The sequence below is a fragment of the Acomys minous genome (genome assembly GCF_964271855.1).
Source record: "Acomys minous genome assembly, chromosome: 18".
Classification (NCBI taxonomy): domain Eukaryota; kingdom Metazoa; phylum Chordata; class Mammalia; order Rodentia; family Muridae; genus Acomys; species Acomys minous.
The window spans coordinates 6,231,576-6,246,857 of NC_140501.1; the positions used below are offsets into that span (position 1 = coordinate 6,231,576).

General features: G+C 46.9%; 1 protein-coding gene across 2 annotated transcripts in view; it reads right to left on the reverse strand.

Annotated features, from left to right (window-relative positions):
- GPC6 (glypican 6) overlaps positions 1-15,282 on the reverse strand; it is a 1,016,336-nt gene that overhangs the window by 23,718 nt on the left and 977,336 nt on the right. For both annotated transcript variants that reach the window (XM_084768281.1, XM_084768282.1), the window contains one exon: positions 648-784. In XM_084768281.1, the coding sequence (XP_084624407.1) occupies positions 648-784 (137 nt within the window). The remainder of the gene's footprint in view (positions 1-647; positions 785-15,282) is intronic.

A 15,282-nucleotide genomic window follows, 5' to 3' on the forward strand; every position in this document is an offset into this window, starting at 1 on the left:
TGCTGCGCCCCTGTTCTGTAGGACTGGGTGTGCTGCGCCCCTGTTCTGTAGGACTGGGTGTGCTGCGCCCCTGTTCTGTAGGGCTGGGTGTGCTGCGCCCCTGTTCTGTAGGGCTGGGTGTGCTGCGCCCCTGTTCTGTAGGGCTGGGTGTGCTGCGCCCCTGTTCTGTAGGGCTGGGTGTGCTGCGCCCCTGTTCTGTAGGGCTGGGTGTGCTGCGCCCCTGTTCTGTAGGGCTGGGTGTGCTGCGCCCCTGTTCTGTAGGGCTGGGTGTGCTGCGCCCCTGTTCTGTAGGGCCGAGTGTGCTGTGCCCCCCGTCCTGTAGGGCTGGGTGTGCTGCGCCTCCCTCTCACCCCTGTCCTGTAGGACTGGGTGTGCTGTGCCCCCATCCTGTAGGGCTGGGTGTGCTGCGCCCCTGTTCTGTAGGACTGGGTGTGCTGCGCCCCTGTTCTGTAGGGCCGAGTGTGCTGTGCCTCCGTCCTGTAGGGCTGGGTGTGCTGCGCCCCTGTTCTGTAGGACTGGGTGTGCTGCGCCCCCATCCTGTAGGGCTGGGTGTGCTGCGCCCCCATCCTGTAGGGCTGGGTGTGCTGCGCCCCCGTCCTGTAGGGCTGGGTGTGCTGCGCCCCCGGCCAAGCCTCCGGGAACCTCACCTGGCTTTGCTGTGTCCGTTCCAGCACTCCTCCTCGTTGGACGTGCCTGCTGTCACACGTTCATCCTTGCAGATGGTGTAGGGCAACGCTGACCAGACCTTTTTAGAGAGCTTCAGCTTCTCTTTTATGTCTGTGACCTGATCAAGAAACCAAGGAAAGAGTGTGAGAAGACTCCCCGAGGCTTTGCTGGCCTCTCCTCACAAGGGTGTGACAAAGTGGGGGTGACTCCCTGAGGCTTTGCTGGCCTCTCCTCACAAGGGTGTGACAAAGTGGGGGTGACTCCCTGAGGCTTTGCTGGCCTCTCCTCACAAGGGTGTGACAAAGTGGGGGTGACAAATCTGTGATACAAGAGCTCGAGTTGCCATTTTCCTGAGAGAATGAAGCCATCTATGGGAATCACTGCCCAGAAAGCCTCCCGCCTCCTCCTCCACTTTCCTCCTGCCCCTCCCACTGGCTCCCTGCTTCCCCTCTACTCTGTCCTGCCCTTTGAACTGAAAGCTAAGGAGATGTCTCCCCTGCTCTGGGCCACTCTACCGCAGAAAGAGCGCATTGCAAACACCCTAAACACAAACTTGACATCACATTTCCTGGATGGCAGATACATGCTCCGAAACAACATACCGAGAGATAAAACACATCTCCCAACGGACTATCTGTGTCTGCAAAGGTAAACACTTGCTAACTCAGATGTTGGCGGCCTCTGCTCTAGTCCAGCTGACGGGCTCACACAGAATGCATTTGCATAGTGAACAGGAAACTCAACCCAGCTAAGCATTTCTCGTACGCAACGGTGAAAGCCAGCCTAAACACAGGCATACAATGTAGCTCCGAGGAATGCAGAGGCTTAGTACCTCAGTACTCAGTGCTTAGTCCCAGTGTCTGAGGTGTTTTCAAGCTCAGCGCTGACTTTTTGCCTGGGGACAAAGGATCTGATGCCAGTGTAGCTCCACCCTGAACATCCAGGTCATGCATTTCACACAGTCTGTCCTGATGGTCTGGCTATTCTTTACCGACACAGAAAATTCAAAGATGGATACAACACATTGGTTACAGGTTGCGTTGGGTCCTCACATGCTAGCATGAGCTCTCTAGGACGTGTCAGGATTTTGAGGCAGGGTCTTTATGGAGGTAAAGGCGTCCAAGTGAGCCCGTTTAGATAGACCGTAAAGTCAGGAGGGCTGGATGGAAGACGTGGACACAGAGAGGCAGAGTGAAAGTGTGGCACAGACAGCAGATGGCCATTTAAGGACCGAGAAGCCACACTTCCTTACAGCCACAGAAGGAACTGACACCACACACAGCGTGACGCCAAATGTCTTGCTTCCCTGGCTCCCTGGTGGGCTCAGACCTGATGCTGTGTGTGGCCAAGAGTCCACAGGTAGCGCTTGGACCTCATCAGAGTCTAGCCCAGCAGCTTCCTTTCCCCTTCCTGTCCCTATGTTTCCTGAACTAGGGAAATAATCTCCTCGGTGGTTGGAAATGACCAAGTGACCATTCATCCATGTTTTTCACTTAGTGGACTCAGCATGCTGAATTTATAAGGAAAAACAAACCTGGTAAAGACCCAGGATGAGTTAGTGACATGTCTTTACAACTGTATTGGATAAATATCCATTGAGTAATTATCCCATTCTGTTATGGTCTCGTAGACAATATTACAAGCACCATGTAATTGGAGGGCCATAGTAACATGAGTCCTGCATCTCATAAGGGCTGCACTGAGGCACGAAGCCATCCCTGGCTGTGTGGGGAGGCCCTCACAAGATGGGGTGTGGCACGTGCTTCCCTGATTTGTTCACTGTACAGCACTTTACAATCAAGGCATGTTCTCTCTGGCATTTTGGTAGCTGTACATTTTCATTGTGCAATTCATGGAGATAACAGCAAAGGAGCATCGAGAAATGTAAATGCTGTTTTAACATTCTGAAGGAGCGCCAGGCAGCTCACCTGCAACCTGCAAAGCCGAGGCAGACAGCTAAACAAATGGACACTGTTAGCCACTGGGAAAGAGCACGCCTGTGATTTTAAAGTGTACTGGGATGATGGGCGTTTACTTCCAGTTTCAGGGAAGTTTTTCAGCTTTCACATTCTTTAGAAAGACTTATCTAATCCTGCTTGCTGTTTTGACTTCTGAATAGCACAGGTAACTGCTTTGCAATGGCTTCGGAACTGAGCCTTCTGTGTTATCTTCCTGGAACATGAGGGCATGCAGGTGTCAGGTAAGCTTTGTGCTGCAAGTCCTCCGGAACAAATGTATTATGGACGGTCACACCAAGTTGACTCGTTACATGACACAAACTCGATGGAAACCGAGGCCTGCGGTCGTTACGACAGCCCCCTTTCTTCCTTTGTCTTGCAGATGAGTTGTTCTAGGATGCGTCCTTCACAACACGGGTAAGTTCCAGTGGCCCAACACTCCTGTCACGGTAGCAGGGATTGTAATGGAGAATTACGATTCTTTTTGCCTATTTTATTAACACTCTGAAGAATCAACTTGCTATTCCATAGGAACTTGATCCAAATATATATGGTTTGGGTTCATAGAGAAAATGCAAGCATCATTTGGTACTCATCTGCAGCTTATTTTTGACAATTTGGACTTCTCTAGAGCTGTATCTCTTAGTTGAAGGCCCATGAAAATGTCCATGGAGCGCTGACACCCACAGGGAGACAGTGGACCATTCCTCTCTCCACGCTAATGTAACTCAGGAGCCCACGCACAGGGAGCAAGGGCATAGTCAGAGTAAACCATAAAAGCCAGAGACACAAAGTCAGGGATGGGCAGGAAGAACATCCTGGTTTCACCTAGGAAGTAAGTTCACCCGAATGTTTAACTCGAATCTCATGAAATTTCTGTCTTAACTTCCAATTTATAGCAGAAACCAGGGATAGAGGAGCAAACTGAGCAAAGCATAAATAAATGATCAGACACATCCGGTGAATGAGACATTACAGAAGACAACTGGCCTCAACTCCTTAAGAGAGCACAAGTAAATAAATAAATCAATAAAGGCAGGGAGACTGTTCTAGATGAAAAGAAACTCCAAAAGAACCATAGCAACCAAATGTCACAGGAAGACCTGGCCTCAGTCTTAGATCTGGAGGATGATCTAAGAGATCTGTAAGAGAGAGTTTTTGAGACAATGGGGCATTTTTGAATATAGGGCAGATACTGGTTGAGAATATTGAATCACTGTTAATTTTCTCAGCTGTAGTAATGATCATGTGCCCTGTGAGGAGATTTTTTAAGAGATTCACACAGAGCTATTTAGGGATGAAACGTCCCTATGACTTTTACTTACTTGAAAAGAGCAAACATAACCAAAGCCTTCAGTCACCATTGATCCATTAAAGAAGTATACTAATGTTGGTTTTCTTTGTAGTCATTTCAGAGGTATTGGGAAGTGAAAAGTGATGAAACACTGGGGGGAAAGTAGTGTCACGTTGTCAAGTGCACAGCTCTTAGGAGCCTGCCTGGAAGTCACGGATGCACAGTGTGGGGTCAACCTTCACGACTCCATCTTGCTGCACAACTGTTCCCACACCCTGTGCACAACAGGGACCCAGAGATCCTGAGCCGCTGAAACCCACTTGCTGTATATTTAGTAAGTGGTAGAGATGAGGCGTAGCTCCTGATGTAGACTTTGGAATGGTTATTTAACTACTATGCTCACAGGTGTCGCTGTTGAGCATCCTGGCTTCAGAGCCCATGGCAGTGGCACTGACACTCCTGTGTATATCTCTGTGTGGAGTGACAAGCGTTAGGATGGAAGGAGAGGTAAGGGTGTCGGTGTTCTGTAGTCTTGGGATGGGGTGGGAGAAGCAGCATCTGACCTGTGTATTCCATGACCACCACAGTCACTACACCGTTAGATGCTGGGTGGCGGAAAGCCTTAGGTAAGACGGACCAGCACAGTGGGATATGTCACCACCCTACTCAGAAAAGAGTGCAATCCAAAACTTACATTTAAAGGCATAATCATTTATAAGTAACTGACATCATAGACCATGAGATCATGGATAAAAGGAGCCGTATTTCTCTTCTGGTTTTTAAACGGTTGTTCCATGGGTATAGGTGTTTCTCCTGCGGGTATTTCTGCGCGTCGCAGGCACTCTTGCTGCCCATGGAGGTCAGAAGAGAACGTCCTTTGGGAATGGAGTTTCAGAACGTTATAAGCCACCATGCAGGTGCTGGGACTTAAACCTCAATCGTCTGGAAGAGCAGCTAGTGCTCTTAACTGTGGAGCCATCGCTCCAGCGCTATTCCCAAGAGCTTAATCTAAAATGGACACTATGGTTGTGTGTATTTGTGGCGTGCCATGGAGTGTTTTGATATAGGCTTCCATCATCTCATGAGGATAGGCTTATCTGCTCCAACACTCATCACTTCTTTGTGGGGACAACAGACACACTTGCTTCCTCTGTCTTCCTCTCCATGCCTCTGGGACATTATGATATAATAACAATAAAAATTCTTTGTAAATTCTCATCCTCAGAAGTTTATGCACATCTCACACGAGAGTTCATCATCAGTATTATATAACTTAGGCATAAATAATTTTAAGTATCCAAAGCACCCATGATTCTAAATATTTTACTGATGGAAGTACAAGTCTTAAAAAAAAAAACCAAAAACAACCATAGAGACTATTGCTGGGTGTGGTGATGCACACTTTTAATCCCAGCACTCTGGAGGCAGAAGCAGCTGATCTCTGTGAATTCAAAGCCAACCTGCTCTATCAAGTGAGTCCAGGACAGCCAAGACTACACAGAGAAACCCTGTCTTACACACACACACACACACACACACACACACACACACACACACACACACACCTTGTCTATATACAGGAGTACAGGAGCTCATATGACTTATTTGAAATCAGGAACATTTAGTCACTTCAGTTTAATGAGACGGGAAGTAGAAGACAATTTTCACCAATACGTTGGTGGAATAAAGGGGGAAAGCTTTGCTGCCAGCAACCCTTCGTTAAGCACATATGCCTTTCTACAGACCAGGCTGTGTGATGACTAGTGCATCATGGCTGCCCTTGAAGGAGGAACAGCCACGCCTGTTTGGTGGGTACAAACAGATCTGCAGTAGGCACAGTCACGAGGAAATGGAAGGCTGTGAGAATCTTGATACTGATTTGTCTGGAAGCCTCTCTTGGGGAATGCTCCATTCCCTCCTCAGCGAGGGAGGCTTCGTGGATATTTTCTCTCTGTGACTGCTGAATTCCACCATGGGAACGATTAGGCAGTAGGATAATTAGTGCTTCTATCCAGAGGGCTTATACCTGAAGACACAACGTGTCCTCTCAGGTCTCATCTGTGATGGGTTTACCCAGTAGAACGGCTGCTTTCAGCCTCTGCTCTGGTCTTCGGCTACATTTACTACAGAGTAACTGGATACTCATGGCTCCCAGGGACATCTGCCCCACAGCCCAAGACTCAGCAAACAGCACCCAAGACTCAGCAAACAGCACTTGGTGCGTATCGGGTGTTTAATAAGTATTTGTTGAGTGAACACAGACGTGAACAGCATTGTTGATTATCTGTAAAAGGAAAGATAAACAACAACAACAACAACAACAACAACAACAACTAACCATCGATTACCTGCCAGCTACTGTCATCTGCACTTTCCTCTGGAGAGACAGAAAGACGTGAGCAAATTCAGTGAGGTCTTTAGACATTGACCTGATTACCAACGGAGAAGAAAGGGATCTCAAATGAGGCTTTCAACCCTGTAATCAGGACGTGAGGCTCTTGTCACTGAGGGTGCCATTCCAGGTGTGACTTATGTGCGGTTCTGGAGGAGAGTCCCAGGGACCTTAAAGGGAATCCTGGCTCATGTGCAAGTCATGAGAATTTAAGTAAAAGTGGAATGACTTCCATCTTAAATAGTCTTTAGGATCCTGCATAGCACTCCCAGTAGCTTCTCTTTGGCTTTCTAAGTAACACATCAGCAATATTCTCATCGGGGTTGTTTTTGAACTTTATTTTCACCTTTGTCTCCAGTGTGGATTACTTGGTGGGGGCATATTTGGCTGTCTTCTTCAAGAGATTCACTTATGGCTGTCTGTACTTTCACCAAGACGCTGTGTCTGTCCACCTGGAACACCTTCCTTCCTTTGGCTCCTTCCTGAGCAACCACTGTGAGAGGACCACCTGGGGTCTTACATCAATCATCCGTGGACCACAGTGTAGTGTATTTCCCTGGCTACCTGTCTTGTGCAGTTGGCCCCATGCCCTGTTTACTTATGACTTCAGAAAGATTTCAGTGTGCTTACTTCATCAGTATAAAACCATATTGTAATCAGATGTAAATAATATATACCATATCTTTAGAAAAATAAATGATTAATATTTAAAGGGATATACACTAAATAATACATAATGAGGGGGAAAACAATGTAAATATTTTATAGGCTGAAGGTCATTTGTTAGCTTTGGAAAACAGTCTGTTTAAAGAAACAAAGGCAGTCTGGCCACTCCTCTACTTGGGTAAATTAAAAGAAATTCGGTGTATCTAGCTATCTATACAGCCTCAGGATTTACTAATCCAGTTGTGGAGACAAGAGCCATCTCTGGATTTACTTTAAGAAAAGAACCAGCTTGTCTTACAGCTAGTAATTTCTCCACTCACTGTGAAGCCTGCCTCCGGAATCATGCCACGTTGGCCCCCTTGGTGATGAAACGAGGTCTGGGAGTGAGTTTGCTCACAACTTCTCTCATCCACTTGAAAACACATGGAGTCTAGAGCATTTCAATTTCCTAAACTTCAGAAGGAGTACTAATCTTTCCAAAATGCCCAATGCCTTAGCCAGGAAGTCGGCTGTGCCTGGGCCATAGGGTTCACTGAGGAGACACGTTCAGTTTACTGTTTATGTTGGTGATCTCAAGTTTGTGTCTTCCACTCAAGACTCGACATACTCACAGGACATCAGTTTTCAACTTTTTAAAAACTTTAAAAATTTCATGGAACTCTTTGGCATTGTTTTTCTGTGTCTCAGAGTGTCCCTGGGTGTCCTATAATGTTTACGGTTTATAACACTCTGTAGTGAAACTGTTTGTACCATGTTTTCTCTCAGGAAACTTCCAGATAAGTCTTGGGGGTGACAGCAGGGACTCTGTTGAGCCCAGTCTGTCAGTGAACCTAAAGCAGATTTTGCCCACATAACACACTCTGCATTCTATTGTGTCCTCAAGTCACAAATGTAACTTACAAATGGCCCCACATCCTGGGCTTTGCCATGCACTCCCAGGGAACTCGGTAACAGCTTCTAGTCCATTGCTATGTGACAGATCTTCTCTCCTGCGGTATGGCACTTGTAGCGCTGCCCCCCAAGGAGACGCACACTCTTGCATTTTGTAGGGAAAAAATAGGAAGGATAAAAACCCAGTGGGAAGTTGGAGAAGCTTTGATGGTTCAAAAAGACAATACTTAGTTCTGTTGGGTTTCTCGGGGGATCCGGAATTGGATGAAACGTTTAAAGAGTGAATTTTCCCCTCTAGCTTCTGGTTTGGAGTTTCCTAGCTGAATGATCACAGTCTACGAAGGGTGTGACCCCAAGAAGACAGACGGGAATCTCATCAGGCAAAACACTGGCCCTCAAAGTGAATTAAATATTGGCAACATCAGAGATAAGTTTCTATACCATTCAGGTCTTTGTGTGTGTGTGTGGATTAAGAAGAGAAGACAGCAAATGTTCACATTTTATGTTTATACCCAATTGTGCCTTTTTGTCTGTGATTTTATGTCCCAGGCAAGAAAGTAGAGAAAGAGTGCCACATGTCCTTGAGAAAAGGCACAGTCTGACTTTGAGCTGAGAGCAATTGAATTCAATAGTCAGGAGAAAACGGAAGTCACTTAGTCCCTAGAATTTCACACAAAATTGAAGAGTCACTTTGCCCAGTAGCATCTCAATTACAGCATTATTTGCCTTTTAAGATAGAAAATTATGAATGGCTTTAAGGAGTGGCTTTATTATTGAGCTGTCAAACTTGGAAGCTCAACAGAGCTCCTATGCTTCAAAGCATCTAGAAGATTCATGGTGTAAGATTGGCCTAGACTGCATTTAAATGTTGGCTATGCCCTATACTAGTGTACAACGAAAGAGGTCTTGAAATTTGCTGTATGGGCTTCAGCGTGCCTCTTTGCTCCTCTGGCCAGTTCTGGGCATCTTCATAGGCACCTTGACCAGAGAGAAGGGTCTAATCCTTCCTCTTGTGGTGACATGAACACACTGAGGCCCCAGCTTCCTTGCTTTTCTGTACATATCCACGACCATAGCTAATTTGTTTTCTCCCATCCACCCTCCCTGCCGATCCGTTTCTGATCCTGGGCACTGGCTGCCTCTGTCCTCTTACTCTCGGCTTTGGACAACAGGTCTGCTCTTGACTAACTCTGGCCTTGTTCGTTTTGTAGATGTTATTTTGGCTGAGTAGAAACAGACATCTCTGAGGAGCTGCCGTGATCTGTGACTTGTGACAAGAACAGATTCTAAATTAAGTTATTAGAAATGCGGTCTTCGTCATGCAGGACGGTCTCAGGTGCAGGCTCACCCAAAGAGAATGGATTCAGTATTTTTTAACAGTTTTCTGAGGCACACAAATCAAGCTGCTATTTAATAATGGAGCTCTGCTCCTTCCCTCCGCCACTGAAACCAGACAGTGACATGGCTTCTTTTTGGTTCAGCAGCAGAGTTTCTCCATTCCCTGTTGTAGTCAGCAGGGTCATGGCAGCGGAGTGGCACTTCGAATGTGCTCAATCTAAGGATTAATTAGGCAGCTAACGACTTTGCCAGTGTCGAAAAAGGTTGACTGTTTTGAGCATCTAGTTTTGCTGAATTTTTTTTGTCTCTTTGCCAACTAGTTAGTTCTTCCCTTGTGCAGCTACTTCAGAGAGACTTTGGTGACATCCAGGAAATTGAAACAGAGGCCCAATTTCTACTTCTGTGTGTGACAGACATGAAAATGATTCTGCTAAAGCACACAACCTCCCGAAGTTACTCTTAAAATATTGAAATTTCATCTTCAGGAAATGAAACCCAGGATATCACAGGCATGCCTGCTAATTAAAAATGGAGGAAGGTGGTGGGGAGACAGCTTATCTGGTAAAGTGCGCGCCTCTGAAGCGAGAAGGCCTGGGGTTGGCCTCCCAGAACCCAAGTGAAAATGCCAGCTCTAGTGGTACACTTGAAACCTCAGTGCCAAGAAGGCGGAGACAGGTGGATCCTGGGAAGGCTGCTCAGTGAGTCTAGCTAACTGGAGGACTCCAAGCCAGTGGAGACACTCCATCTCAAAGGAGGTGTATGGCATTCCTGGGATGACATTTGGGACGTCATTCCTGGAATGTCCCCTAGCTGCCATACGCATCACCTACATGTGCTCCTGTATATATATAAACACACACACACACACACACACACACACACACACACAGAGTTACCCTCCAGCCTCCATACATACACCTACATATACACGAACATGCACATACATGCATGCAGGCACTCACACAAACATGTATGCAGGCACTCACGTGCGCACACACACATGTACACAAGCACTCATGCACATGCACACACACATGTATGCAGGCACTCACGTGCGCATACACACATGTACACAAGCACTCATGCACATGCACACACACGTACGCAGGCACTCAACATGCATGCACACGTACACAGGCATTCATGTGCACAGACACACACATGTACACAGGCACTCATGCACACGCGCACACATGTACGTGGGCACTCATGGACACGCACACACACATGTACGCAGGCACTCACACACACACACACATGTACGCAGGCACTCACACACACACACACACACACATGTACGCAGGCACTCATGCACACGCACACTGGGGAAAGGACACGAGGCATTTTACCTCACCTTTGGGTGCGCGCAGATTTTGTCATTTAGTTCTGGATAACTGGGGTGCTGTTCTTCCGTAGACACCTGAGCCCTGGGCAGGCTCTCTGGTCTGCTTCCCTGAAGTGACAGCAACACTCCGAAGGGACCAGGAAGTAAGAAGTATCTCTTGGCTCAACTGGGCATGTAGAGCCAAGCACAAGGCTCATCACTAAGATCTTATAAACCCGGGTCCACCCAGCAGCAGGAGCGCTCCGCGATGAACACTCGGGGGAAGCAGTTTAGATGCAACGCTGAAGAGTGTTCGCCGCATCGTAGGTGCAAATCAGATTTATCTATATTCTAAAGCCACTTAGAGCAGGCTCAGGTTGTCCTAAATCTGTTATGGAATAGGCAATAAAAAGTACATAAATCTCTTTTGGATGCATGGGATTTGATTTATTCCTAACTGTGCAGACTGGCACTGCGTGGAGCATAATAAATGCTACTTTTGCACCAATTGTTTCATATTTTGTGACACAACATAAGGTCCTGCTTGTTTCCTTTATGGGTTGAGCTGGGAATTGGTTTGAGTTTAATTATCAGTAGCCTGGGTTTAATGGAATTCTAAAAACAGTAGAATCATATACTAAAAAATACATCCAGGAGTGGAAAGTACAGCACTGCTGGTGCATAAGAAAGCTGAAATATGAGGCTCTGCCATGGGGGGAAAGAAAGGAATTAAGGGGTGACTCTCTCTGCCTTTCAGACTCTTCTTGACACCAAGCACTGGGTAGGTTTCTCTATAGAGCAAGTGTCCCAGGTCCCTCTGGCCCGTGCCCATCTGTGTAGGTTTTCTGTAGAGTGAGTGTCCCAGGGTCCCTCTGGCCTGTGCCCATCTGTGTAGGTTTTCTGTAGAGTGAGTGTCCCAGGTCCCTCTGGCCTGTGCCCATCTGTGTAGGTTTTTCTGTAGAGTGAGTGTCCCAGGGTCCCTCTGGCCTGTGCCCATCTGTGTAGGTTTTTCTGTAGAGTGAGTGTCCCAGGGTCCCTCTGGCCTGTGCCCATCTGTGTAGGTTCTCTGTAGAGTGAGTGTCCCAGGGTCCCTCTGGCCTGTGCCCATCTGTGTAGGTTTTCTGTAGAGTGAGTGTCCCAGGTCCCTCTGGCCCACGCCCATCTGTGTAGGTTTTCTGTAGAGTGAGTGTCCCAGGTCCCTCTGGCCTGTGCCCATCTGTGTAGGTTCTCTGTAGAGTGAGTGTCCCAGGTCCCTCTGGCCCATGCCCATCTGTGTAGGTTCTCTGTAGAGTGAGTGTCCCAGGGTCCCTCTGGCCTGTGCCCATCTGTGTAGGTTCTCTGTAGAGTGAGTGTCCCAGGTTCCTCTGGCCTGTGCCCATCTGTGTAGGTTCTCTGTAGAGTGAGTTTCCAGGGTTCCTCTGGCCGGTCCCCATTTATGCTGATTACTGGTTTCCCCTCTTAGTTTTGAAGCAACTTGGTGGCAGGGCCACGGTTCTTTTTGTTCACCACATTCCAGGAGGTGTTTATCCCATCTGCCAGCGCACTGTCTGGCTTATGTATTCACTAGAGAGCAGATGAAGGAATGAATACACAAATGAAACTGAGCAGGCTTTTACATTATGAATCTTCAAAGGGAAATCATAGTTGTGGGTGATGGCAAAGGCCTGTAAACCTAGCCCTTGGCAGCTGCGGCCAAGAAGGCTGTACCTGGATAGCCCTTGGAAGGACCATATGCCTTGTGGGGGGTCTAGGGGTAATCACTTCAAGTACACACACACACACACACACACACACACACACACACACACACACACGAATGACAAATAGTGTTGTAAGGTCCCTAGCATGCAGTGATAGACAGGGTATAGACCTGCCTGCAATCAACTTGCTGCTCAGTGGAGCAGGTACATTAGCATCAAGTGGCCTCTGTGTTTTAGGTGTGGGCCGTGTGAGAAGACCTGACCTCAGTTATCAGAGAGGAAGTGGGAAGAGGTGGCAGTTGAACTGAGTCTTGATGGACTAGCAGCTGTTGGCTTGTGGAAGACCTGACGAGACTTGTCTGTGACAGGGGACCCTGGAGCAGAGAAAACTCTTAGATGTGACGTGTCTCCTACAGAAGAGAGACCACAGAGGCACGTGTGCTTCTCTGTGGCATTGGCAAAGCTGCATAATCGAATTAGGAATTGGTTTCCCAAGGGAGGAGGTTTCTTCTCTTCTGAAGTTTAGCAAATGAGTATACTGCTAGGGCATTTGGGACTGGAAGTTCTTAATGGGGAGAGACACCACCACAGGGACAGATGGCATTGGGTGACTCAAGTGCACTTTCTTGGAAATCGAGCTTTTACCCCTGTGAGGTAAATTACCTGTTCCTGGGAGCCATCTGGTATCTTAAAGATCCAATTTACCCCATGGGGCACAACCAGGGCATGCCGTCTACACCTCATACTGTTAGACCCAAGAGATAGAAGAGCACCTGACTTGCACCTTTACCTTGGAAGTGGGGCAAAGGTGCTAATGATAAACGCTAAAGGCACATTTTGTCCATCTTTATAGTGCAAGGGAAACCACCCTAAACACTGGATGAACAACCATTCTGGACAAGGAAGCAATATGAGTTCAATGTAGTGGCAGTCCTAGAAATATAATGAGAACTACAGATGCCAGGTAATATGTAATTTGCAAATTTCCAGCTGCTATAATGAAAAAGGTAAATTTAAATTAATTTTTAAGAATATGTTTGGAGACAGGCATGGCGGTGCATGCTTTTAATACTTTCACGCAGAAAGCAGAGGCAGTAGGTTTCCTGTGAGTTTGAGGCTAGTCAGCTCTCACTCTGTCTGAAAAAAGATAGATGGTAGATAATATACTTGATTTAATCAAACATATATCAAATGCATCATATAGCAATGGAAAATTCTGTATTCTTTGTGGGACTGATTGCACTGTTATCTTTCAGTCAACCTCACTTCAGACTGATACCTCCAGTCTGAAGCAGCCACAAAAGGTTGGTGGCTGCCATATTGGATGGCCACCCCCCCCCCCCCCCCCCGCCCCCAGTCAGCTGTCCAGAGTGCATTAGCAAATCACAGGATTAAAGCCGGCTGCAGTCAGAGCCACAAGTAATCTAGTGCACTTCTAGGATGGTTTCCATTGACATAAATGGGAACATGCTGGATTCAGACTTGTGACATCTGTCACTATTTTGCCTGCAGAGAGAAAATTTTGGCTTGCATTTATTTGCTTTTTATTGAAATATGGCAGTCATCTAGTGGAGGGCATGAATCACAGTCTGATGAACTCCCAGCAAGACGCCCGTGTGACAAGTGTCACACATATGGAAGTCCTATCTTAAAAATAGATTTTTCAAAAAAAATGTATTTTAAGGGCCGGGCGAGGTGGCGCACTCCTTTAATCCCAGCACTAGGGAGACAGAGGCAGGTGGATCGCTGTGAGTTTGAGGCCAGCCTGGTCTACAAAGAGAGTCCAGGACATCAAAGGCTACACAGAGAAACCCTGTCTGAAAACAAAACAAAACAAAACCCCAAAACCCAAGAATGTATTTTATGTTTAATTCTGTCTCTGTCCATCCATCTGCCTGCCTGTCTGTCTTCCCTCCCCTCTCCTCCCTGCCCCTCCCTTCTCTCCCCTCCCGTCCCTTCCCCTCTCTCCCCTCCCTCCCTACACCCCTCCCCTCCCTCTCTCTCTATAGAGGTGCCTGCAGAGGCCTGAAGGGAACAGCAGATGCTCTGGAGCTGGAGTTACAGGTTTCTGCGAGCTGCCTGATATCAGTGCTGGGAATGCAAAAGTAGGGAGCGTTCATATCTGCTAAGCCATGTCTCCAGCCCTTGAGGATTTTTATACAGGAAAATCTGTTTAGATGGTTTGGTTTAATCTCCTTTTTGCCTTACAATTCCACTGAGGAGCAGTCTCTTACCAAATTACTATAGTTGGGGATCATAAGTACTTGTCGGCTAGTTGGGGATCATAAGTACTTGTCGGCCCAAGTGTGTGCGCAGATTTGTAAAGTAAGAAAGCGGCCACAAACTTGATACTAAAGGTTCCTCAAAACAGCTTGACTAGCTCACCTTTTCCACTTAAGCCAACAGAACCTCTAGGTAGGCTGTTAAAAACAACACTCCCTGTGGCCACCAGATGGCAGTGTTGTTCAATCTTTACCACCATCCTGCACCGCACCCGCCCGCCCCCCCCACGCCCGCCCCCCAGCCTTGTCCCAGGGAGTAAAACTGTAGATTGTTCCACCGCGTATTAAACTGACAACCCTGTTATTTTAAACTTGAAACTGACAGGCTGTTATTTTAATGAGGTCTGCCAGAGCCAAGGTTAACCAAAGCTTTATTTCCCTACAAAATGTTAAGGCCACAGTTCTAAAAGGGGGCCGTGAAATGTTATGTTATTGATACTTGCTCTGACCGTACAAGTTCTAAGATATTTTTGACAAGAAAAGCTACATGACGAATATAGGCATATGTTTATAGAGAGCCGAATCCGGCACTACAGCCTGCTCACATTTCTCCCAACAGGTCTTTTTACTTTAAGTTACATTCTTGTAAAAGAGAAGAAAACTCTTTTTTTTTTTTTTTCCTTTTTTAAGTTATCCATTTTGTTCTATTTTGAAGCCCAAGTGTATATTTTTAGCACTTTGACTTTCCAAGTTAATGAGTCAAAGGGAAATTTGCAGCTTATTTCAATTTCATTAATATTCCAAACGAAATCAAGGGTACTATTTGATTAT